This window comes from Mustela erminea, chromosome 2 (assembly GCF_009829155.1).
Source record: "Mustela erminea isolate mMusErm1 chromosome 2, mMusErm1.Pri, whole genome shotgun sequence".
In the NCBI taxonomy this organism is placed as follows: domain Eukaryota; kingdom Metazoa; phylum Chordata; class Mammalia; order Carnivora; family Mustelidae; genus Mustela; species Mustela erminea.
The window spans coordinates 97,302,577-97,326,034 of record NC_045615.1 but is presented as its reverse complement, the minus strand read 5'-3'; the positions used below and the strand labels follow the sequence as shown (position 1 = coordinate 97,326,034).

General features: G+C 57.1%; 1 protein-coding gene across 4 annotated transcripts in view; it reads left to right on the top strand.

Moving 5' to 3' along the window:
- Positions 1–19,816, top strand: part of GAK (cyclin G associated kinase) — a 55,697-nt gene extending 35,881 nt beyond the window's left edge. For 3 of the 4 annotated variants that reach the window (XM_032333522.1, XM_032333524.1, XM_032333525.1), the window contains 17 exons: positions 1,182–1,231; positions 1,758–1,906; positions 2,452–2,574; positions 3,321–3,454; positions 6,059–6,253; positions 6,682–6,799; positions 7,140–7,219; positions 10,005–10,198; positions 10,916–11,062; positions 11,250–11,720; positions 12,117–12,290; positions 12,790–12,900; positions 14,098–14,214; positions 17,600–17,827; positions 18,309–18,457; positions 19,008–19,184; positions 19,284–19,816. In XM_032333522.1, coding sequence (XP_032189413.1) covers positions 1,182–1,231; positions 1,758–1,906; positions 2,452–2,574; positions 3,321–3,454; positions 6,059–6,253; positions 6,682–6,799; positions 7,140–7,219; positions 10,005–10,198; positions 10,916–11,062; positions 11,250–11,720; positions 12,117–12,290; positions 12,790–12,900; positions 14,098–14,214; positions 17,600–17,827; positions 18,309–18,457; positions 19,008–19,184; positions 19,284–19,385 — 2,719 coding nt within the window. In that variant the 3' untranslated portion in view covers positions 19,386–19,816. The remainder of the gene's footprint in view (positions 1–1,181; positions 1,232–1,757; positions 1,907–2,451; positions 2,575–3,320; positions 3,455–6,058; positions 6,254–6,681; positions 6,800–7,139; positions 7,220–10,004; positions 10,199–10,915; positions 11,063–11,249; positions 11,721–12,116; positions 12,291–12,789; positions 12,901–14,097; positions 14,215–17,599; positions 17,828–18,308; positions 18,458–19,007; positions 19,185–19,283) is intronic. The other variant, XM_032333523.1, reaches the window with a different exon arrangement.
- Positions 19,817–23,458: the final 3,642 nt, after the last annotated feature.

Here is a 23,458-nt window from a genome sequence, read left to right as displayed (position 1 = left end):
TCAGCTAAGAACAAGAAAAGTGAAAGTTTTTTTTACCCGGTCTTCCTCTTTGACGTTCTTCCATTCTTTATGTAGATCCAAGTGTCCCAACCAAAGTGTTTTCCTTCCCTCAGGGAAACTTCTTTTAAGGAGTCTTCAAGGCAGGTCTACTGGCAACACATGCCCTCAGTGTTTGCCTGACAGAGTCTTTATTGCTCCTCACTTGGGGAGGGTAATTCACAGCGTGTAGGATTCTAGGTTTTTCTGGTGGGGTTTTTTCTCTCCACACTACATGTTTTACTCTCTTCTTGTTGGCGTGGTTTCTGAACAGATTGCTCCTGCATGGTGTTCTTGGAGCGTCCGGGGTCTGGGCTTTGGTGTCTGACGTTAGTTTGGGGAAATTCTCAGTTGTTCTCAGCTCACATATTTCTGCCGTTTCGTCTCTTCTCTGAGTCTTGTGTTCCATCGCATGCGTGGTGCACCTTTGTGGCTGTCCCCCATCCCTGGAGACTCTGTTCTGGATTTTGTCAGTCTTTATTCTCTTTGCTTTTCATTTTTCAAGGATTCTTTGGCTAGATCTTCCAACTTGGAGATCTTTCCTCCGCTACCTTCGGGCTAATCAGCCCCTCAGAGGCATTCTTTATTTCTGCCAGTTTTTCACTGGTCTTAGCCAAAGGGCTGAGAAGCGATTCTGCCACAGTTTTTATCTCCAGCATTTCTTTTTGATCCTTTCTTGGAACCTTTATCTCTGTTCACACTGCCCCTCTGTTCTTGTCCGCCATTCACTTTGTCAGTTAGAGCCCTAACATGTTAATCATAGCTTCTTTAGTTCCTGGTCCTGTACTGGCAACGCCCCTGCCATGTCTGGTTCTGATGCCTTCTCTGTCTCTTGGAACTCAGTTTTTGCCAGACATGATGTGCTGTCTTGCGTTTTTGTTACCAGCTCCCACTGCCATATGACTTTAGAGGAGACTGGCAGTCAGTTTGCACTGGGTCTTGACCTGACCATCACTTGCAGTTTCTAACTTCTTGTCCATCTCTACTCTGGACACACGGGCCTGACGCTGACAGGTGCACACTTGGACACACAATGTTCCCGCGAGCCGCAGCCTGAGCCCCTGCAGGACTCCCTCTGGTTAGAGTTTCATAACCTAACTCTAGAAATTTCCTGTAATAACCAAGGCTCTTCTTGTTAATTCCAGTTATGCAAAGGGAGACTTGGACATCTCTTACATCACATCCAGAATTGCTGGTATGTTTGCCTCTGTTAACTATAAGGACACGCTTCTGCTTCTTCCCTAACAATGGCTCACGGGAGGCAGGGTGTGAGTGGTGGGGAAGGAGAGGGTGCCCTTGGGCAGCCACTCACTTACCCAAGATGGGGCCCGGAGCACTTGTTCCTCTGTCCAGTGTATCCCCAGGCCCTGCCATGGACAGTCCCAGCATTGACCCACCTTCTCCCCTGCTCTGGAACTTTCTGGAACTTGGAGATTGTGAGGGGCATGATGCAGAGCACATTTAAAACTTGGGTCTCCAAACACCCAAACCAGAATCCAGATACTAGGAGACCCTGTTGTGCCTCAAGCTGTCCGGCCAAGCTCCCCATCCCAGAGACACTGTCTGGAGATTCCAAGGGGTGGCTGGGGTGGCGAGGTCTGTGTTCCGTCCATTCCTGGCAGCCATTGGACTGATCAGTCAGCAGCTGTGGGGAGGTGAGGAGCAGGGGTCCCAGTGGCCAGCTGTCCTGCCTGCGGCTGACACGGGCTTTTCTCTTTCAGTGATGTCATTCCCAGCGGAAGGCGTGGAGTCAGCTATAAAGAATAACATAGAAGACGTACGGCTGTTTCTGGACTCCAAGCACCCGGGACACTATGCAGTCTACAACCTGTCCCCGAGAACGTACCGGTCCTCTAAGTTTCATAACCGGGTGGGTGGCCTGGACATTTGCTTCTCACTCCATGCAGTTTTCTTCATCGGCCCTCAGACTCATGTGTGGGATTCCCCAGCAGCAGCAGTGGCAGCAGGCGGAGCCCAGGGTTCTGGTGTGGGGGGCTTGAGTATGGCAACGTGGGGACATGGCAGGAGACGGTGGGGACAGGGGCTTTCTCTGTATGATTCCAGTCATATGGGCTTTGTTATGTCCCCTAAAATTGCCCCAATCTAGGGGGCCTTGTTGGTCCTCACCAGTGAGGCTGTGGGAGGCCATGTGGTTTTCTTAATGAATGACCACAGGGGATGCAGACACTTTTCATGGTATTTAGAGTGAGCCAAGCATGGGAAAGGGCAGGCTTTCCAGTTTTTCTGCCAGGTTTGTGTAGCTTGGTACACATCATGGAGCAATAGAGCTCGGGAGCAGGGGTCCTGGTGGCATCTGTCCAGAGCCCATGCCCATGGTGGGGCTCCTCCCTACCCTATGTCTGCACCCCCAGCTGGTGCGGGGAACCCAGGCAGAGCCAGGCCCTCTGCCTGCAGGTCTCCGAGTGTGGCTGGGCGGCCAGGCGGGCCCCAAACCTTCGCAGCCTGTACAGCGTTTGCAGGAACATGCATTCGTGGCTCCGGCAAGACCACAAGAACGTCTGCGTTGTGCACTGCATGGTGAGTGTGAGGCTGCCCCATCCCTTCCTTTCACCTTGGGGGGTGCAGTGCTTGAGAAGAACACATAAATCAGAGGAAATAACCCATGCTCTGGGGAAACTCACTGACTGCTCTCGGAGAGGCCACTGAATGCGGCCTGCTGGCTTCTGGAGGGCCGGGGTCTGTTTGGGACATGCTGGACCAGCCCGTGGACTCATGGCAGGTCCTGTGAGGAGCAGGTTCTGCCCTGGTGTCTGCAACCGGTGACCCCAGGCCTAGCTGCCCTGGCATGGCCCCTGTCATTTCAAGGTCATAGACCCTGAAGGGAGCAGTGGCTGCCTGTGCCTTGTGGGACCCACACCTTCTGTGGGTCCCTGCCGCTTCTTGGGGAAGACTGCCTGCATAGGCAGTCCCCTTCCTCCTCTACAGCACACGAGGGGTCCCCACGGGTTATCCTCTCTTCTCCCTACAAGGCAGCACCCACGGGAGCCTCAGCAGCCTGGCACTGAGGCCACTCTGCTTCATGGGACCCCCGTCTCTGCCCTCCTCACTGTGGCTGAGGACAAGCCTTATTTCCAGTTTCCCACCTGCACGGTGAGGGACCTAGGTTCCTTCTGGACTCTGAGTTCCCCACCTCCCTTCAGGTGTGGTTTTCGTAAGTTCCCTGTATGTTCTGAGATGGGGGAAGCCCCTGTGGCTCTTGTCTAGGGAGGCATGTGACTGGGACGCCGCGGCTGTGCAAGCCTGGCCTGTGCTGTCTGTCCTAGGACGGAAGAGCCGCGTCTGCTGTCGCCGTCTGCTCCTTCCTGTGCTTCTGCCGGCTCTTTACCACCGCGGAGGCTGCCGTGTACATGTTCAGTATGAAGCGCTGCCCGCCGGGCATCTGGCCGTCCCACAAGAGGTACTGTGCGCCCCGCTCTGGAGGGCCATCTGCAACATCACCCTCGGCCAAGTCGTCACTGACGGTGCTGGGGGTGGGCAGATTCTGAGGCCCGTGTGCAGAAGTGGGTGAGGCCACACCTTCGGGGGAATCTGTGCCCTCCTGAATCCTAGCTGGCCACCAGAGGGACACCCACAGTGTCCCCTTGTGGGACAGACAGGAATCCGAGTGGCTTCAGGACAAGACCCCAGTGTATCTGACGGGGTATGTAAGGTGACTGGTGAATGTGTGGAAGGCGCTAATGAAGAAGGTGGGCGAGATGCAGGAGCCTGTGGTCACTTCAGCAAAGGCAGGAACTGTGAGTCTCGCACACTAGACACCAGATGGGGAAAAGGGCAGGTTAGTGGAGGCTGCACTCCAGGGAGGGAAGGGTCTCAGCCTCTTGAGGGCAGGGCCGGAGGCATCACCCAATCGAAGCTCAGAGAGGGGTTGGGAAGGGGGCTGGGCAGCCAGGCCTGCAGGGCCTTTGCAGGAGGCAGAACGATGGGGAGGGCAACATGAGCAGCAAGGTTGCTGAGGAAGTCCCAAAATTAACAAGATGCCAAACCTCCAAAGTTCAGAGGACACGAAACAGGGTGAAACCCTCAACAAACAGGCAGAAGACCCACTCAGACGCACCGGACTTCATCTGCCGGAGACCCCACATGGAGACCCCCTTATGGAGATCCCCCATGGAGAGATATCAGAGGCGTTGTCCGAACCCAGGCAACCAGTAAAGATTCTGAGTATGAGAGTTAGTAAGTCAGCAGGGGAAATCAGTGGAGTCATAAAAAGTGCTCACTTATTCGAGGAAAAGACCAAAGAAGAAATGAGAAATAGAAAACAGGAGAACCCGGCCTCCACAGTCGAGCTCTAGACGTGCCTGTTAGGAGGGGGATCGTCAGACTGGACAAGAGAGCAGCAGCACCCAACGATGACCTGTTGGGAGGAGCCCTGCGTCCCATGCAGACAGAGGAAGATGGAGGGTGGGGGCACAGGTGCCCCGTGACTGGTCACTGCAGACAGTGGCTCAGAGAGCCCACACGTGCTTCTCTGCCTCTGCGGGTCAGGTGGCCAGGCTTTGTTGCAGGGTTAACCTCGCTGAGAAAGTCTGCTGCTTCCTCTCTGGTATACTTCTGTGCTCGCTCAGCGTGTTGGTGGGTTGCATGGGCGTGGATGGGGTGTGGGCATCCTGGCTTTGTGGCGTGAGTAAGAGGAGTGTAGGTATCCTGTTATATGGGGGAGAGCTCCCTGAGCAAGTCTCCTAGCGCGATGCCATGTGAGACCCATGCTCAGAAGTGGCCACCCTTGCCTCTTGTTTGGAAGCCACTCCCTTCCCTGTCTCTTCGAGACAGATGCCTATTGTGTGCACCCCACAGGTGCCGAGAAAACCAACCAGGTGAGCTGGAGCAGTGACTGACGTGAGAGCGGATTCCAGAATTTTAGAGCAGAAAACAGAATTGGAAGGAGTAATGGGCAGTCACAGTTATAGTGTAGGCATCAACATTCCTGCCTTGGCAGTGAACAAAACAAGAACTTGGATGGTCGGTTCTGGGCAGCCCTCTGGATGACATCTGAAGGCCCTTCCACCCAACAACCAAAACAGACACGTTCCTCTTGAGTGCTCATAGACCATTCAGTAAGAAGGATCATATTCTGGGCCATTAAGCTGCAGTCACGGGAGGATAGCAGTCCCACGAGGTGTGTTTATAATAAAGCTGCACCAGGATTGGTAACCAACAAGGGCACCTGGCTAGCTCAGTCAGGAGCATCAGATGGTGAGTATGAGCCCCATGTGGGCTGTGGAGATTGCTTTATAATATATATTTTTTAAGATTTTATTTATTTGAGAGAGAGAGACAGTGACAAAGAGCATGGGAGAGGAGAGGGTCAGAGGGAGAAGCAGACTCCCGGTGGAGCCAGGAGCCTGATGCGGAACTTGATCCCGGGACTCCGGGACCATGACCTGAGCCGAAGGCGGCTGCCCAACCAACTGAGCCACCCAGGTGCCCCTGCTTTATAATATTTTTAAAAAGAAATTAATAACTGATAGTTGGAAAATTTTCTAAATTTTTCAAAATTAATCTACTCCTGTATTGCCTATGAGTCAAAGAAAAAGTTTCAAGGGAAGCTTAAAGATATTTTAAACCAAATGAAAATTACATCACAAATTGTGCAATGAAACTGTAGCACACTGCTCCAAGGAAAGTTAGTCACACTGAGTACCCATATCTGTTGGGAACCAGATGCACTGAGTACTCGTGTCTGTGGAAACCAGGTGCGGTGAGCCGACTGCCTCACTGAGTACTCGTGTCTGTGGAAACCAGATGCGGTGAGCTGTGTGTCACACTGAGTACTTGTGCCTGTGGAAACCAGGTGTGGTGAGCTGCATGTCACACTGAGTACACGTCTGTGGAAACCAGGTGCGGTGAGCTGTGTGTCACTGAGAACTCGAGTCTGTGGAAACCAGGTGCAATGAGCTGTTTGGTGCATTGAGTACTCGTGTCAGAAACCGGGTGTGGGGCGCTAACTGGAGCTTCGGGGACATGGCAGGCGGGTGACGTAGAGTGCCTCTGGCCCCTGCAGGTACATTGAGTACATGTGTGACATGGTGGCAGAAGAGCCCATCACGCCCCACAGCAAGCCGATCTTGGTGAAAGCCGTGGTCATGACGCCCGTGCCACTGTTCAGCAAGCAGAGGAATGGCTGCCGGCCCTTCTGCGAGGTCTATGTGGGGGACGAGCGTGTGACCACCACATCTCAGGAGTATGACAAGATGAGGTGAGCTCCGAGCTCGGGGCCTCTGTGTTCCATGGCCTTCAGATTCATTCACTTTCCCTCCTCCGGGAGACTTGTAAGGAGAAAGTCTGGCCAAGCTGTGGAAAGGTGCTGAGGCCCTATCTGAGGTCAAGGTGCAGAGCAGGAACAGGCTTCATGATCCTGTCTCAGCCGGTGGGTGACAGGTGTGAGAGGTTCTCTGACTGGTGTGCTGAGGAGTAGCTTCTTAGAGTCCATTCCCAGAGTCACACCCCCTCCCAGAATAATTTGACAGGAAGCCTTTGCAAAATGAGTGCGTGTGGATCTCAGTGTTGGTGCGTTAGGGGAGCTCGAGGTTCTTGCCAGAGAGCCACAGCCTTCCAGGACCACCGCTCTCTGGAAGGCTGTGTGTGTGACTTAAGTGAACCTTTCTTCCTTCTTCCGCTTTTCAGGGATTTCAAAATTGAGGATGGCAAAGCAGTCATCCCCCTGGGCATAACTGTGCAAGGAGACGTGCTTATTATAATCTACCACGCCAGGTCCACTCTGGGAGGAAGACTGCAGGCCAAGGTACGTGGGCACTCAGGCCACCCTGGGCTGTCAGTCCATGGGTTCTCGCTGAGGGTTCTTGGGCCCAGTGTTCAGTGAGAAGTGCCTTGTGTGGTACAAGGCAGAGGGGATTTTAGCCCAAAACACCCGGAGTTCCCGTGCTGCGGGATTCTGTCTGCGTGGGGCCTGCTGAGTTACAGCTCTGAGGCTGCCCTACCTCAGACCCTGAGAAGCTGCTTGTCGGGAGGGTGCTGTGCATCAGGCTGTCTGAGCCCATCAGCTGGGAAGCGTGTGTGTGCGGTGTGAGCACGTGATGTGCCCTCCCCAGCTTGAGCATCTCTTGTCTGCACCCTCTCTGCAGGTGGCATCCATGAAGATGTTCCAGGTCCAGTTTCACACGGGCTTTGTGCCTCGGAATGCAACGACTGTGAAATTTGCCAAGTATGTGGATGTCACACGTGGGAGAGGTCAGGAGGGTCAGGGGCACAGTGCCCGCCTGCTGTGTACCCCGTGGAAATGAGTGCCGTGCGCTGGACGCTGGCAGGCGATGTGGTTCCTGCATGGCTGGGATGCCACACTGTACTCCAGTCCTGGGTCTCTCTCCACCTCTGAGCGTGTTTACTGTCCAGCAGGTGACGCCTCCAGTGGGCTGTGGCAGCTGCCACCGTGCACCTCGGGGACCTGGGGACTGACCTGGTGCATTTCTTGTTAGAATGTAGCCATTGACACACTGGATATGGAATGAACAGCTGAATGGGTGTTCATTGCTCTTTGACAGAGAGCACCTAGGACGTGGGAGTGCTCTGCTAGGCACTGAGGTCGGAGGTGATTGGGGGAAGTCCATAGTCTGGGGTTAGAGATAAAAACCAAAATACACACAGTCGGGGATAATCCCCTTGACTCACCCAAGGCTCTTTAGTTTCTTGTGTTCCCGGATTCGTTACCTTGTTAAAGTCCCGCGTGAGGGCCTCAGACACCTCGCTCCTAATCCGTGGTGGGTACGCATACCTTATATTTGAGGCAAAGGGGCTCAGGTAGTAGGACAGGTTGGCACAGTGGGCATTTGGGACAGAGAGAGAGCACGTGCAAGTGGGAGAGAGAATCCCAGGCAGACTCCCCACCTAGCAAGAGCCCGGTGCAGGGCTTGATCTCATGACCGTGAGATCATAACCTAAGCCGAAACCAAGTCAGACACTTAACTGACAGTAACCCCCAGACGCCCCAGGGGCATTTTGATTCCAGTTGACCATTTTTCCCCTTGGTCTCACACGCATGCACACCTACCACCCTCCTTTCGCCCCTGGAAGCATCCTTCCAGGGGTGAAAGGAGAGCTGGGGAGGAGCTCTGGGAACCACTGCTTATGGCTGCCCAGGTCCCACACTCTCCAGACCTGGGCCCCTCTCTGCCCAGTGAATAAAGGGAGTGTTAGGACTCACTCCTGCAGTCTTGGGAGGACTCAGCTCTGACCCTCTGGGTGCCAGAGTTGTGCTCTCAGGCCCATGTGTTACTGCCTGTGTGGTGCTTCCAAAGATGGATTACTTAAATTAGGAGAAAGTTGTTGCATTGCCTGATGGATGGAGGAAAGTGCATGTCTCCTGTGGGCAGAGAGGCGGTGGGAACTATTTTGCGGAGAGGCAGTGGGAATAGGACAGCTTGAAAGAACTTGGAACAGTGTCCATGGGTCCATTCTCAATGAGCTCTCCTGTCACTGAGGGAGGATCACCAGTGTGTTCAAGTTGGCAGAATTGAATTCATGACACAGGAAGCATTTTTGTTTCTGAGCCAAGCATGTTGGCCCCTGGGGCCATCTAGTGAGGCCTGGGCCTTACAGCCTCCTGCTGTGCGGGGCGGGGTTGTGGGGGTAGTGGCCCTGCTCACAGACCCTCATTGTTCCCTCACTGGCCTGTGGGGTGAGCTGGGTAGGCCAAGCCCCAGAGGCCCTCCTCAGGGATGAGGCGGGGGGGGGGGGGGGATAGGGGTTCGTCAGCGTGGTGCCCAGAGCTGCCCCCAAGGCCCTGTGGCCCCCAGAGCTGAGCCTACAGAGGTCATGTGCTCCTTTGTGTGGAACCCTGCCTCGCTCCTTCCTTGTGGATGGGGGTCTAGGCCTCCCCTGGCCCCTGCTGGCTGCTGGACTCCCCTTGACTGACATCGCTGCCTTGGGTCTTACCCCTGCGGTTTCCCTGGGAGCTGCTCCTGCCTAGTGGTGCAGTGACCAACGTTGTCTCCTTGTTGTGGGTGCCCGATGGAGAGAGGGAGTGCACCTTGGCCTGAGAGCCCAAAGAGCTCTGCTCCTGCCCTTGTTGCCTCAACAAGAGGAGCTCGGCTTCGGGCTGTTTTTGCCCACGTAGCTGCCCTGTTGGGTGTCCTCCCCTCACACAAAGGTGGTTTTGTCTCTGAAGGAGTGGGAAGGATTGAAACCAGTGACGTTCCACATTAGGGTTATGCCTGCTCACTTATTTTATTTCTTTGAGTCCCTGGAAGTCTGCCAGGCTTTTCCACCCAGACTGACCACCCAGTCTGCCTCCATGTCCGTAGTCCCACTGCCCGGTGGCTGTGTTTCGTTTTGGGCTCACAGATGTCACAGAGGACCAAGGGCGGCTCCCTCCACAGCTTGGGTCACTAAGGAACCTGCTGCCCCTTTTGAAATAAGTAATGCCCAAAGACGTCAGGTGACTTAAAAGAACATGGAGGCTGGGAGCCTGCTGCCTTGCTGAGGAATGGGCCTCAGCAGCATGGTCTGTGAATACATTGTCCGAGATGACCAGAGGGGAACACGGGGGAAATGCTGGACTCCCTAGAGCTTTGGAGCCCCCCGAACTCAAATTCAGTGATCTGATGGTGACCCTGCAGTGACGCCCCTACACCCAGTCTTGGCGTAATTTGTCTCTCCTCTCCCGCCAGCCGTGTGCCCCGCCTCCCGTTGCCCTGCCACCCTCCCCAAAGGTGGTTTTGGTTTAACGGGCACCTGTGAACAGTTAGGGATTTTTGGCAGGGTGGACAGTGTTGTTTAATGGAAACGCACATTAAGGTCCCTGAGTGCCTGATCTGGATCACAGGGCTGGGGGTGAGGGCTGCCCACACTCCCACAGCAGAGGGGCCGTGTCCTGCCGGCGCACCTGTCCTGGCAAGCACACGTGCCACTCCATGCTCACTTTCTGGTTAACGTGGGCTGGCTGGCTGACCGTGAAAAGTCCTTCCTAACTGGCGTCTGGCCTCCCCTTGTAGGTATGACCTGGATGCGTGTGACATTCAGGAGAAATACCCGGATTTATTCCAAGTGAACCTGGAGGTGGAGGTGGAGCCCAGAGACAGGCCCAGCCGGGAGGCTCCACCCTGGGAGAGCACCAGCATGAGGGGACTGAACCCCAAAATCCTGTTTTCCAGCCGGGAGGAGCAGCAAGACATTCTCTCTAAATTTGGTGAGATTCTTGTGTTCCAAACATGTAGGTGGTGGTGCTGCTGCCACTGGAGACTCCTGGGGGCTGGGATCATCCCCATCCTGGGGTCTGGCTTTGCATGGGCAGAAGGTGGCCCAGAGCCCCGACTTGGGACCTTCTCCAACACCAGCTTTCATGCCCAACGTGCTCGCATTTCCCAGGTTCACGCCTCTGCGGCTGCTCCCAGACCCCCAGGTTGCTGGGCGGCAGCTGACCTTCAGGGTCATCGTGGGTCAGGCTGGAATTGCTTGCTGTTTTCAGCGTACCTGGAAGAAGTCAAGGCTTTGTTTGGACCCGCAGGGCACAGTGGGGCAGGTGGTCGCTCACCGGGTTGGCTGTTTTGGAAGCATTTAGAAGGGCTACACGTGTCCATCAGTGGGCAGGGCGTGTGATCTCACTTCCTGACGACGTCATGGTCGTCTTCATGTTCTTGGTTTGCCCATCTTACGGTCTCTTCCTTGGGAGTGTCTGTGTCCACATGAGTGGCATGGGGCAATGTCTGGGTGAACTGGGAGCTGCTCACGGACTGGACCCTGTCTGGTGGTCAGTGCAGGTTCCCCAGGGCTTCAGCTGTGTGGCCTGGCCACTCCAAGAGGCGCTTGGCAGCCTGGGGCCTTGGCCCTGAAGCCACCTGGCTGGCCACAGCAGGCGGTGGTGGCATTGTGGGCTGGGTCCCTGACGTGGTCTTCTCCCTGGCAGGGAAGCCAGAGCTCCCCAGGCAGCCTGGCTCCACCGCCCAGTATGACGCTGATGCCGGCTCTCTGGATGCCGAGCCCACAGAGTCCGATTCACCGCAGAGCAGCAGCACGGACAGCAGCCGCTTCCTCCACACGCTAGATTGGCACGGTGGGTGCAGGCCCCCTCCAAGGACCCTGTGCCCCTAAGCCATCGGATCCAGCCTGCCATGCAGGCGACATCTTCTCCCCTCAGGCCTGAGTACTTTCCTTGGGGTCAGCTGTTTCCAGACCCTCTGCTTTGCGGCTTCCGGCAAGGCCTCACCCTGCCGTCCTGTCTACTGTGCTTCTTTTCTCAGAGGAGAAGGACCCCGAGATGGGCCCCGAAGGTCGCTTTGCCAAGGAGAGTGCATCAGCCCCGGCGGAGGATGCAGTGGGCAGTGAGCCTTCTGATGAGGAAGCAGCGACGCTCTCAGCAGAGAGCAGGGACGCAGCTGAGGAGGACACGCCGGGCCCGGCAGTGAGGGTGCAAGAGCGAGAGTTGATTTTTGATGCGATCACACCAGCCACGCCGCAGGAGCCCACACTACAGGAAGACAGTGTCGATCTCCTGGGGCTGAACTCCGAGGCGGGGTTGGCACCTCCCTCGCAGGCCTGTGGGGCAGCCTCCAGTACCGCCGACCTGCTCAGCTGCCTCCTGGGGGCCCCTGACACGGCTCCAGAAGTCCCCTCAGGCGATTTGCTGGGTGGAGAGGCCCCCCTGCTCTTTGCAAGCCCAGCCCCTTCCTTGAGCGCACAGAGCCCACCCCAGGAAGGGCAGGCTACAGCTGGTACGTTACTCCGTCTGTTGGGGAAATAGAGGAGAGGGTTTTCGCCCTTTGGCCATGCTGTCAGGGTTCCCTAGGAGGGGCTCCTGACAGTGGACGGGTGGGGTCAGCACCTGGCCCCTCAGCCACCCGCTGGAGAGCCGGCTGCTCTGCGGGCAGACTCCCAGGGCCCCTGTGGCACTCCCTCTCCCTCCCTCTCAGAACTGCCTCTCCTGGGAGAGTCTAGGGTGAGGCCCTTCTGGCATCCAGCGCCGCCTTGGAGCAGACGGTGTGGCCTCAGCCTGGGTCTGAGGGGCCGTCGCGCTGGCTGGGACCCGCTTGACCTTGAGGCTGATACCTGGAGCCCAAGGCACCACACAGAGCCTCCCATCTGCCCACTTTCTGGGTATTTTTCTGCAGCCGACCCGTTTGATCCTCTCCTACTGCCATCTGGTTCAAGCAGCCAGCCCTGCTCCAAGCCTGACCTCTTCGGTGAACTTCTTAATTCGGAATCCCCTGCCACGGCCCCCGCTTCCTTCCCGTCCACCCACAGCGCCCCACCCCCAGCCTGTAGCGCTGACTTCCTGCACCTGGGTAAGCGCTGAAGTTGGGGCCTGCCGAGGTGGGTGGCATGGTCACCTCCTGTGGGCCCTGGGCCAATGAAGGGGTGTTCTGGGTTCCCCCTCCCCTGGCAAGGTGAGCAGCCTGCAGCTGTCCTCCCCATGCGGGGCTTCAGAGGAGGGCAAAAGGCAGTTCTGGGGGCACCAGCACCTAGCTGTGAGTCCATGCGGCTGGCCACAGGGTGGAGGGGGATCTTTGAAGATGTATGGACGCTTGTTGCTCTGTGAATGGCGGCTCTGGTTGCTGACCTCCTTGTGCACTTGGTTAGTTCAGGGACCACGTGACACGTTCTTGGGCCTCCAAGGAAAAAGAAAGCGGGTTGGTGTGATCCAAGCCCAGAGCAGCTCTCTCGGGACCCTGGTGGGGTGTGAGCCCAGCCCTGCTCACACATGAAGGGGGACAGAGGAGGCTGTTGCTGCCTGCCCCCACCAGGGGTTACCCCGGGTAGCACTGAGCACTGCTGTCTTTCCAGGGGACCTACCGGTGGAGCCCGGCAAGATGACAGCCTCGACCAGCCACCCAGATCTGCTGGGAGGCTGGGAGGCCTGGGCCGAGGCGCCGACCCCCTCGACCACTGCAGAAGGTATGAGCCCAGCCCCGTGGAGGCTGGTTCTCAGGTGGGAGCCCACTCCCAGAGGAGTGTGTGAGCCAGGAGGCCTCAGTGGGAGGTGATGGAGAGGGTCCCCATAGCACTCTGTGGTGTTGTCCTGTGTCCCGTGGCTCCTCTGCCTCCTGGAGGCCCCTGGGGGTCTGTGCCATGGCTGGCATCATGGGGCCGTGCCCTGTCCTCTCAGAATGCTCCAGTAGTGAGCTGCTGGGGCAGGCCTGTGACCTGTGTCCCCTCCTAGTACCATTCACTGCTGTGTTTGCCCAGGAGCAACCCCGAGCCTGAGGCTCTCCCCAGGGCCAGATGGGCACTTTGGAGATACTATCTCTTGATTTGCGTTTTTTCATTAGGAAGGAAGTCAGCTATTATTTTGCAGGTTTTAAGTTATTTGTATTTCTTTTTTTACAGAGGGAATTCAGCCTTTTAAAATGTTACTCATTTAGAGAGAGGGAGAGAGGGCATGAACAGGAGGGGCAGAGGGAGAAAGAATCCTGACTTGGGGCTCAATCTCATGACCCTGAGATCATGACCTGAGCCAAAACCAAGAGTCACGCTCAACCAACTATGGCACTCAGGCATCTCTGAAATTCAGCTTCTTTTTTTAAAATATTTTATTCATTTATTTGACAGAGAGAGACACAGAGAGAGGGAGCACAAGCAGGGGAGGTGAGAGAGGGAGAAGCAGGCTTCCTGCCGAGCAGGGAGCCCCATACGGGGCTTGATCCCAGGACCCCGGGGATCATGACCTGAGTGGAAGGGAGATGCTTAACAATTGAGCCACCAGGCAGGCATCCTTGAAATTCAACTAATTTCTAATTGATTTGTAAGAACTCTTTATGTAGGAACAGCAATTACTTGTAACAACTGTATAATGTTCCATCATGGGGTGCACAGTGGTAACTCATTCAGACCCCACCGTGTCTCACAGTTAGAATACTGACTAGCTTATGCCCTTGTGAGGAACAGCATAAAGCCTACTCACACTTGACATGGGTTCTGGGAAGTGGAACTTGAGGATCAGAGCCACATGACGTGGAGGCTAGCTTCTGTGAGGAGGCAGCTCTGGCTGCATGTATAGCTGTGTCTGGGATTGGTGGGTTGCAGACAGTAACGGAGCGTGGCCTCAGCAGTGTTCTAGGGGTGCACCTTCTTATGCCCTCTGCCCTTCTCCAGGTCCCTTCTTCTCTCCAGGAGGCCAGCCTACCGCCCCTGGGCCCCCAGCTGACTGGACCAAGTCTCAGAGCCTGGACCCGTTTGCAGACCTCGGTGACCTCAGTTCTGGCCTCCAAGGTGACGTGTGGGGCCCAGAGTACCAGCCCCTGGCAGGAGGGTGCAGTCAGGGGCACTGCTCCCCTCATAGGGGCTTGTGAGCCAAGCTAACACCGGGAGGCATGAGGCACATGTGGGACACAGGCACTTGGAGTCATGGAGGGATGGACGAACCACCCGCACCCAGTGCCTGTGCCTGCTGCCTGTGGTCTTGAATCTCCTGGGGACATGTCCTCAGGGTCCCTCTGTTATCTCCAGATGCATGTGGGGCATTGAGTATCGAGACCAAGAGTCCCCAAGCAGGTTCTTTATTCCTTGGCAATCAACTAGCAGGTGGAACTCCAGGCTGGAAAGATGTCTGCTGGGAAGGCTCGTTACTCAGGGTGTCGGGCCTCAGGCCACAGAGCTCTCCTCCCATCGGAGCTTCATGGCCGCTCCCTGCTGCCCCTCACGGTGCCAAGTCAGCCTTCAGTTTGGTTTGGAGACGATGTTTCTTGGTGCTCGGAAGACTCCTGGCACCTTGTACTCTCTTGTTCCCCTCTTGAGATGTGCATTGGGTCTGCAGGATCGCCTCCCCTCCCCCCCCCAGTCTCTGCTGCGTTGGTGCTCGCCCCGAGTCTATCTGGTTGAGCCCTGTGGCTTTCCTTCTTGGAGTAGCTACTGGCGCTTCAGGTTGCGCCATGTCTCTGAGGGATTCCTGGGAGTGTGGGTTTGCCCTTGGCCTTTTGTGCCTGTGCAGTCTCTCTGGCCGCTCACACTGGGTGGGCTGCCCAGAGCCTCCTGCTTCGGGGGTCAGACCTTTCAGGTCCTGTGTGACCCATCCTTGGGCTGGAGCCTGACCCTCAGGGCTGCACCACGGCCCCAGGCCTCACATGCCCTCAGGAAACAGGCGATCCTGATGAAAACTGATGGAAGGAAAGGAGAAATAGACAAAGTCAGACTTAGGTTACAGATGTCAGACTCCTCGAATGATCAGGCCGCTGGACGAGGGGTTGGATGTGAGGATGGCACAGTGATGGAATTGCTAGGGGCGCCCCTAATGGCAGGGCCCTGCATCGTATAGTGGTCCCGGCCGGTGAGTGCGGACCACACCCACTCCCAGGCACCCCGAGCCTTCTTCAAGACTGCAGAGATCCCCCGACCACTTGGACTGGAAACCAGGGACGGCAGGATAACTGTCAGTCTTCATGTGCTTCAGTGCTGAGCAGTAAGTGAGTTATTTAGGAAACAGGAGGGTGCACTAAACTGGGCAAACGTGGACACTGAGTGGGTGCTTGCGGCCTTCTTGTCAGCCTCGGGGTGTCTGAAAAGATAACAGAATAAGCCCTAACAGATGGAAGGAAATAATAAAGAGCCAAAATCTGTGAAGTAGAAAACTAATGAAACAGAATCTGATTTTTTGAAAATATCAGGAGAGCTCAAAAATCAGTAAAATCACAGACAAAGCTCTACGAGGGACAGAGTGAAAGGATGATCAAGTAAGGACACAGGAACATCCCTGCAGACCTTGAGGATGGCGAGGGTACAAGGGCCATAGGCAGTGACATTGGTCGTGTCCTCGGAGCCGGTCCCCAGGAGAACCCGCGAGCGCTGAGCACATTGTGGGAATATCCCCATAGCTGGGAGGGAAACGAATTCACACTTGGAAGTCTCCCAAAAGGGAATCTCCGGTGCTACGTGGACGGTTTCCCTGGAGAATTTTACCAAATGTTTCAAGAATTCATACTGATTCTCCAGTGTGTTCCAGGAAATAGAAAGAGGAAGAAATGTTTTCCAGTCAATTTCAGGAAGCTTGTGATACCCTGATGACCAAAACCAGAGTCTGTGCAAAAAAACCCTGCAGGGCTGTGTCCCTCATGAATGTAGACAGAGACTGAACAAAACAACTGGCAGGGGAAACTGTCCTCACACAGTTGTGCACCGCAGCAAAGGAAGGTTTATTCCAGAAACATTCCGTGACTGGGGAACAGGGTCAGCCCCGTCATGGGCCTGGCAAGAGCACTTGGCGCCCCTGTCAACAGCGCAGGGAAGGCTGTTCACAGCAAGCAAGATGGGCTTGTGTGCTGGGGCTGCGGGTGCGAAGCTGATGCGGGCAGCCGAGGACACAGACCAGCTCATAGGGACATTTACTTGGGATGTCAGGACCACGAGTGGCTAGAGTATTTCTGTAACGGAAAGGAGTATGGGAGTGTCACCCACCCCACGCCCAGCTTTGGGCTTACGCTGTAGCTACTGAACCCAGCACCGCCTGGTATCAGAGCCGAATGGGCCCGGGACCCACGAGTGGACCCACATATGCAAGGCCAGTGGATTTTTGACGGAGGGGAAAAGCCACTGCGACACACAAGTGACATCACGCTAACCTTCACGCCTCACAGCAGGCGGCTCGGCATGAGTCCTGGATTGAAACGTGAACGGGAAACACCTCAGCTCCTGGAGGAGGAGAGCATGGAGGAGGTCGTCTCTGGAACCCAGGCATGGTTTGCTTGTCACCACAAACCACAGCGGAGGGAATGACGCGGGGCATGTCGTCATCCTGGAGTGTGCTGACTAAGGGGTGGGGAGGACAAGCTGTGGATGCAGAAAACACATTTTTGAGCCAAGCGTCTGCTCTCTGACAGACGCCTCGGATACGTGAGCACCACAACAACCAGAACCGTCAGCTTAGAATGTGGGAGGGGGTGCTGGGTGCCCACCACGGGGCCACGTGACTGGGGCCGCCCCAGATGTGGCCATGGTGGAAGCAGTGTGGCCCCAGGTGCTGGTGGGGGTCTGAGATGGCTCGCTGGTTTCCCACAAAAGTGCAACGACCATTTATCCCAGAGACACAGCAAAATTTTGCACACCGTGTTGATAGTGGTTTCACAATGCCCAAAACGGGAGCAGCCATGAAGCCCTCCCGGGGGTCAGGGAGTGCACACACCATGTTGCATCTCTGCCCCAAAAAGCTGCTTACGGTGAGAAGGAGCAGGTCCTGTGTGAGAAGCACCAGCTGCAAAGCCTGTGTTCTGATCCCGACTCTGGAGCAGTCTCAGAATGATGGCCCCGGGGAGGGGCACAGAGGCGTGTCTGACCTCGCTTACACACGTCTCTGCATGTGGTCACTGTGCACGCATGCACGCTGGTGTGGCTGTGTCTGCTGCCACAGGTCGGCCATGGAGCCAGGACCTGGGGGCCTGGTGCTGGTTGTGTAGCTTGCTGGGCGTCTGTTCCAAGAAGCAGCCGTGCCTTCTGAGGGCGAGTGGGGAGGCAGGCCCAGCGCTTGTCTCCGAGTGTCCCCGCTGTCCCCAGCCCCCATGGACATGAAGTCCTGGAGATGGCAGTGCCCCTGTCCCTAGCAACTTCTCCAGGACGCGGCAGCCATCACGCGTTTGGACACTCACCCTGTTGGGACCTGTCTCCCCAGGTGCACCTGCTGGATTTGCCCCTGGGGGTTTCGGGCCCAAAACGGTCCCCCCTCCCACGGGCAGCAGCTCCTGGCAGCAGACAAGTCGGCCCCCAGCCCAGGGCACCCCACGGCCCCCCCAGGCCAAGCCACCCCTAAAAGCCAGTGCACAGCCGAGGCCTAACTATGCCGCCAACCTGAGTGTGATCGGCAGCCGAGAGGAGAGGGGGGTCCGCGCCCCCAGCTTCGGTAAGTCCTCATGTCCTGTGGGTGACTTCTTCATGGTTCCTAGGAAGTAGTTAGTGTTCTGCCCTGTTCTCCACCTCGTGGCCCAACCCAGGGGAGAGTGTTTATGGGGCCCAGGTCTGTGCCCTCGGCGGAGGCTCCTGTGGCCTGGAAGAAGGTGCTGGGGCCTGGCCATGGCCACCAGACCCACGCTCTCCAGGAGCCCGCAGCCCTGTCTGTCATGGGGACGGCACACCTGTGTTAACCCCAGGAGGTGACGGGCGTGGCTGTCCTTCATTCCCAAAGCATCATTGATCTCCAAACAGTCTTGCAGGCTGTGGGCTGTGGTGTGTACCGCACAGAGATAGGCCACCCGTTTCTGAACAGCCTTTCCTCTGAGGTGTCCCTACAGCACCCCATCCTCCGGGTGGGCCTCACCCAGCCTGCACCCATGGGCGGGACCCCTGGAGCGTTGTCTGCTGGCCAAGCCTCCATTCGCCCATAGGTCAGAAGCCAAGAGTGTCGGAGAGCGACTTTGAGGACCTGCTGTCCGACCAGGGTTTCTCCTCCAAGGCTGACAGGAAGGGGCCGAGGACCATGGCCGAGATGCGGAGGCAGGAGCAGGCGCGGGACACCGACCCGCTCAAGTTGAAGGTGAGGGGGGCTGGCCACCCCAGGTCTGCAGGGAGGGGGGTCTTGCGGGCAGGATTGGCCTGCACCCCGAGCCAGCCAGCAGCCACTGAGGGAGGCTCCTGACTCTCAGACATGAAAGGGTTGTGGTCAACATGCTTGCAGAGACAGCAGCAGCTTCCGTTGACATTTAACCTGCGTTTTTGGACATGTTTTGGGGTGATTAAGGGCCTCGCTGCTCTGAAGACCTGACCAGATGGAACCCTAGACGGTGCAGGGTTGATGAGGGCCATCTGCTGTCTGGGCTGGTCTGAGATACGGCACTGCCAAGGGGTCGGGGTGCCCCCTCCACAGGATGGCTTTGCCTTGCAGCTCTGCAGGGCCGTCTGGTCCTATGTGGTGTGTGGCCGGGCCCAGGGAGTTGTGTGAACCATGCCGAGGGGGCAGTCAGGTCCATGTCCAGGCTGAGCGTCTCACAGAGCCTTGCTCTGTGCGGTGGCTGGTGTGTGGAGCAGCTTGGGGGGCAGAGGGGGCGGTTGCCCCGATCTCTCTGTAGCACCTGTGCGCCCTGCAGCTCCTGGAGTGGACGGAGGGTAAGGAGAGGAATATCCGTGCACTGCTGTCCACCCTGCACACCGTGCTGTGGGACGGTGAGAGCCGCTGGACACCTGTGGGCATGGCTGACCTGGTGAGCCCAGGGCAGGTGAAGAAACATTACCGCCGGGCTGTGCTGGTGGTCCATCCAGACAAGGTGAGCACTGGGCCGGGGTGTGGGGGCAGGATCGGGGGTGGGAGGATCGGGGTGCTGGCAACAGGCCTAAGGCCTCCTCCCCACTGGTCTGGCCCCCAGGCGGCAGGGCAGCCCTACGAGCAGTACGCCAAGATGATCTTCATGGAGCTGAATGATGCGTGGGCCGAGTTCGAGAGCCAGGGCTCCCGGCCCCTCTTCTGAGGCCATTGTGGTCGAGGCTGTGCGTGTGGCTCACGGAGCCAGAAGCTGCTGAGCTCAACCTCCAAGGTCCTGTCCGTGGCTGTCACGGCATGGGCTGGTGTGGCCACCCCAGCTTGCTGTGCCCACCATCCTCAGTGGACTAGAACAGACGCCGCTCCCCGGCATGAGAAGAAAAAGCATTCCAAAGCCTCTGAATTTCCTTTTCTTTTTTGGTCCCAAAGGAAATGTTGATTACGCTACCCCCATAACTGTCACGGTTTGTGATTCATTTCGTTTTGTCCCGTGGCCATTGCCTCGAGGGCACCTCTGCTTGCGGTAGAGTGTGCCGCTCAGCTCTCCCCCCGTCCCCCACAAGCCCGTGCGTGACACCCGCTATGTGTGGTCAGCCTGGCCGCCACCTGTACAGAATTAAACTATTTTCTGATGACGTTTGTTTTGACACCGTGTGACCTTCTCTGGGGTGATCTTGGCCCTGACCACGGAGAGGAGCACAGGAACCCTAGCCAGCGAGCAGCGGATTCAGGCCTCGGGGCTTCTGGGTAGCCTGGGTCTGGGGGTCCGGCCCTCACCGTGAGCTCTGGACAGGCCCCACGGTCACTGCACGTGGCCAGAGCAGAATGATGCTGGCCCATGTCCACGTTCCGCTGGGCCCCTCCTCCACAGAGTGGGGCAGACATGGGCCTTTCAGTTGCTGAAATTCAAAACAAGAGCTTTCCTTTATGAGAAGCCTGTTGAGGAAGCACCAGGTGTCTGGTCCCATGTGGTCGCTGCATGTGCGGGCCTAGGGGAGCATCTGTCAGCACAGAGCTTTCTTTGGTCAGAAGTGGCTTTATGAGCTCCTGGGGTCGTCCTGCTCCTGCCCTGGGCTGCCTGGGCCACAGCTGCCCCTCAGTCCAGCTGGTGCTGCAGGCATCCGGGAGCTTGTGTCTGGTCCCTCTTTTCAGAGTCCGGTGTGATGCCAGAGAGAAGGAAGACTCCATGGACTGGAGAGGGGCAGCCTCCATCCCTCCATCTCCCCCAGCCTATTGCGTGGGTGGGATGCAGCCGTTGGTATGGACTTAAATGAGGGGTCAGTGAGGTCTGAGTGTCCACCTGTAAACAGTGGAGGGCTTGTGTCCAGCTGCTGCGAGCCCAGTACCGATGCCCCCACCCCATAGAGGCTGCACCTAGAGTTGGATGCTCTGACTGGACGCCCAGACCCCACCTTCCCCAGCAGGGACCACATTGGCCTGAGACTCACCAGACCTGTGGTTGTGCCGTGTGCGAGGCCCGGGGCTTAGAGGAGGGAGAGGCTCCGGCCTTTTGCCCTGTGGTCCCATGGTGGGTCTTGTGGCAGCAGGACCACATGGGGGGCTGGGACCCTGCCTGCCTTCTGGCCCTTAGGCTTGGCCCCCTCTGCATCCCCTGGCACCCCCACAACTCTCAATCTGGACAGAGGGCCAGGGACAAGGTGCGTCTGGGCCTCGGCGCCATTTGGGTGCAGAGGTGATGGGTTCCCAGGGTGCGCTGAGTGACTCAGGCTGGTGCGGGCAGGCTCCCTGTGTGTGTTATGCATTCGAGGCTATTTTTAGTGTCTAGCTTTTTTAACAAATAACGAGCGGCTTAAATAGATGTAGAGATTTCACATCCAAGCCACTCTGGATCCAGTGCCGGGGCCAGGCCCTCCAGGAGCCCCTCCCCAGCCTATGCTGCCCTCTTGGGGGGCTGCAGCAGCCCACACACCCCCTTAGGTTCTGCCCTTGGCAGCAGCCCTAACTTATTGTCTAAGAGTGATATTCCAGAGGTTTCCACCTGCCTGGCCCACAGAGCTCTTAGCCTACAGGCCACGGACCCAGTGTGAGGGCTGCTCCAGTGTCCAGGCCTGTCCCCTGACCATGGGGCTGTAGTGATAAGGACAACTAGACCCTCATGGGCCCTGGGGTGGGGGTGGGGGACGAGTCTCATGGGGGCTACAGGGTTCCCGGTCTGGAAATAGACCCAGAGAAGGGGCCCAGCATAGGAGCTGCCTCCCCAGGCTACCCCCATCTATAAACCCAGGACGCCACACCCACCCCAGATCTGCAGAGGGTGCCCCCACCCCAGGGACTGGTGTCCTTGGGGCCATGGAGGGACATCGCTCTGCTGGATGTGTAGCCCACAGTACACCCCCACACCCCCCTCCCTGCCTCCTCCGAGACTGCGGGCATCACCCTGCACCCAGCAGCCTTTTGGCCCCGTGTCTGGGGTCCTGGCCGCGGTGTTTGTGGATTTGTCTTCATGCCTAGTGACTCGTCCTGTCCTCGTTCCTGCTAGCTCCTACTGTGTGTTTCCTGGGGCTCCTTGGGCATGATCTTTGGTTCCCCTACAGGGTGGGTCTGAGAAGTCTGTGTCTCCCTGCCAAAGGGGCCCCTTCCAAGGCTGGGCACACGCTTGGGCACTGTGGCCTGTGTTCTTGGTGCCAGTGCAGAAACAGCATTGAGGAGGGCCTGGTCGGCTCAGTTGGTGCAGCGTGTGACTTTTCATCTCAGGGTTGTGAGTTTGAATCCCACATTGGGGGTAGAGATGACTTTGAAAAAATAAAATGTTTAAAAAGGAAAAAGGATTTGGGATGCCTGGGTGGCTCAGTTGGTTAGGCCGCTGCCTTCAGCTCAGGTCATGATCCCGGGGTCCCAGGATCGAGTCCCGCATCGGGCTCCTTGCTCGGCAGGGAGCCTGCTTCTCTCTCCGCCTCTGCCTGCCTCTCTGCCTGCTTGTGCGCTCTGTGTGTGTGTGTCTCTCTCTTTGACAAATAAATAAATAAAATCTTTAAAAAAAAAAAAAAAAGGAAAAGGAAGAAGGGGCACCTGGGTGGCTCAGTGGGTTAAACCTCTGCCTTTGGCTCGGGTCATGATCTCAGGGTCCTGGGATTGAACCCCATGTTGGGCTCTCTGCTCAGCGGGGAGCTCGCTTCCCCCGCCCTCTCTGCCTGCCTCTGTCTACTTGTGGTCTCTCTTGTCAAATAAATAAAATATTTTTAAAAAATTAAAAAAGGAAAAGAAAACAGGCTTGAATTCTATTTCTGCCTCATTTCTGGCAGATGCCCATTTGTGGGAAATAAATACTCAGAAAATAATGACCGCGTTCCCATTCCTGCCAGGGCCTATGGCCTGAGTCTGGGGCCTTTCACAGGGGCAGGGTCCAGCTCAGCTGCCCTGGCCTCCTGCCTGGTCATTCTGCCTGGGGCCCCTGAAATAAAGGGCCTGGTCTGGGTCCCCCCAGGGCAGATCCATCAGGACATACAGGGCACTGGAGTGACGGGGGTGTCCCTGCTAAGCCTGCCCTTCCTGGCCCAGGTGCCATGAAGCCAAGTCTACTCACTCTAGGGCCTCCCTCAGAGACTTCTGGGACTCCACTCCATTCCCTGCAGCCTGTAGGGTGACCACTGGGACCTCAGGCCTATGTCCCCAGATTTGCAGACGGTCCTGGGAGATGCACCCCACCCCGGACTGTGGGACTGAGAATTCTGGGCCAAGAGGGACCCTCTGTTCCATCCCTAAAGCTAGCTTGGACCCCTAGCAGATGTGGGCAGACTCCAAAAGTGCCATGGGTCCTGCCAGGAACAACCTGGGCCGGGCCTCCTGGTCTTGGTGACGGTGGCTGGCTGAGCTGTGACAGGGCAGCTGGTGGGGCAGGCCGGCCGGAAGGGGTGTACCTTGGCCACCAGAAGGACAAAAGAAGGCGTGCATACTCAGGTCTGGTGCTGGCATCCAACTGAGCCCTGTGGCCCTCTCACTCAGGCTGGGAGCCTGTCCTGGGCAGTGAGGTTGGCCTGGACAGGGTCTCGTCCCAAGTGAATCCTACTGCCTGGCACCTGCCCTGCCCACTCCTGCTGGGTGGGGTCCCTCCGGGAGGAAGACCCCTCCCCACAGCTGGAGCAGCGGGAGACTTCATTCTGCTTGGCTGAGACAGGGTGGGATGGAGGGGCTGACATGGGGACCCCCAGAGGTGGCCAGAGGTGTGGCCATAGCTCAGCTCAACCCAGCCGCACAGAAGCATTGAGAGCGGCCGCCGGCACATAGCGGCCTCGCCCAGTTGTTGATGGCAAACAGTCAGGG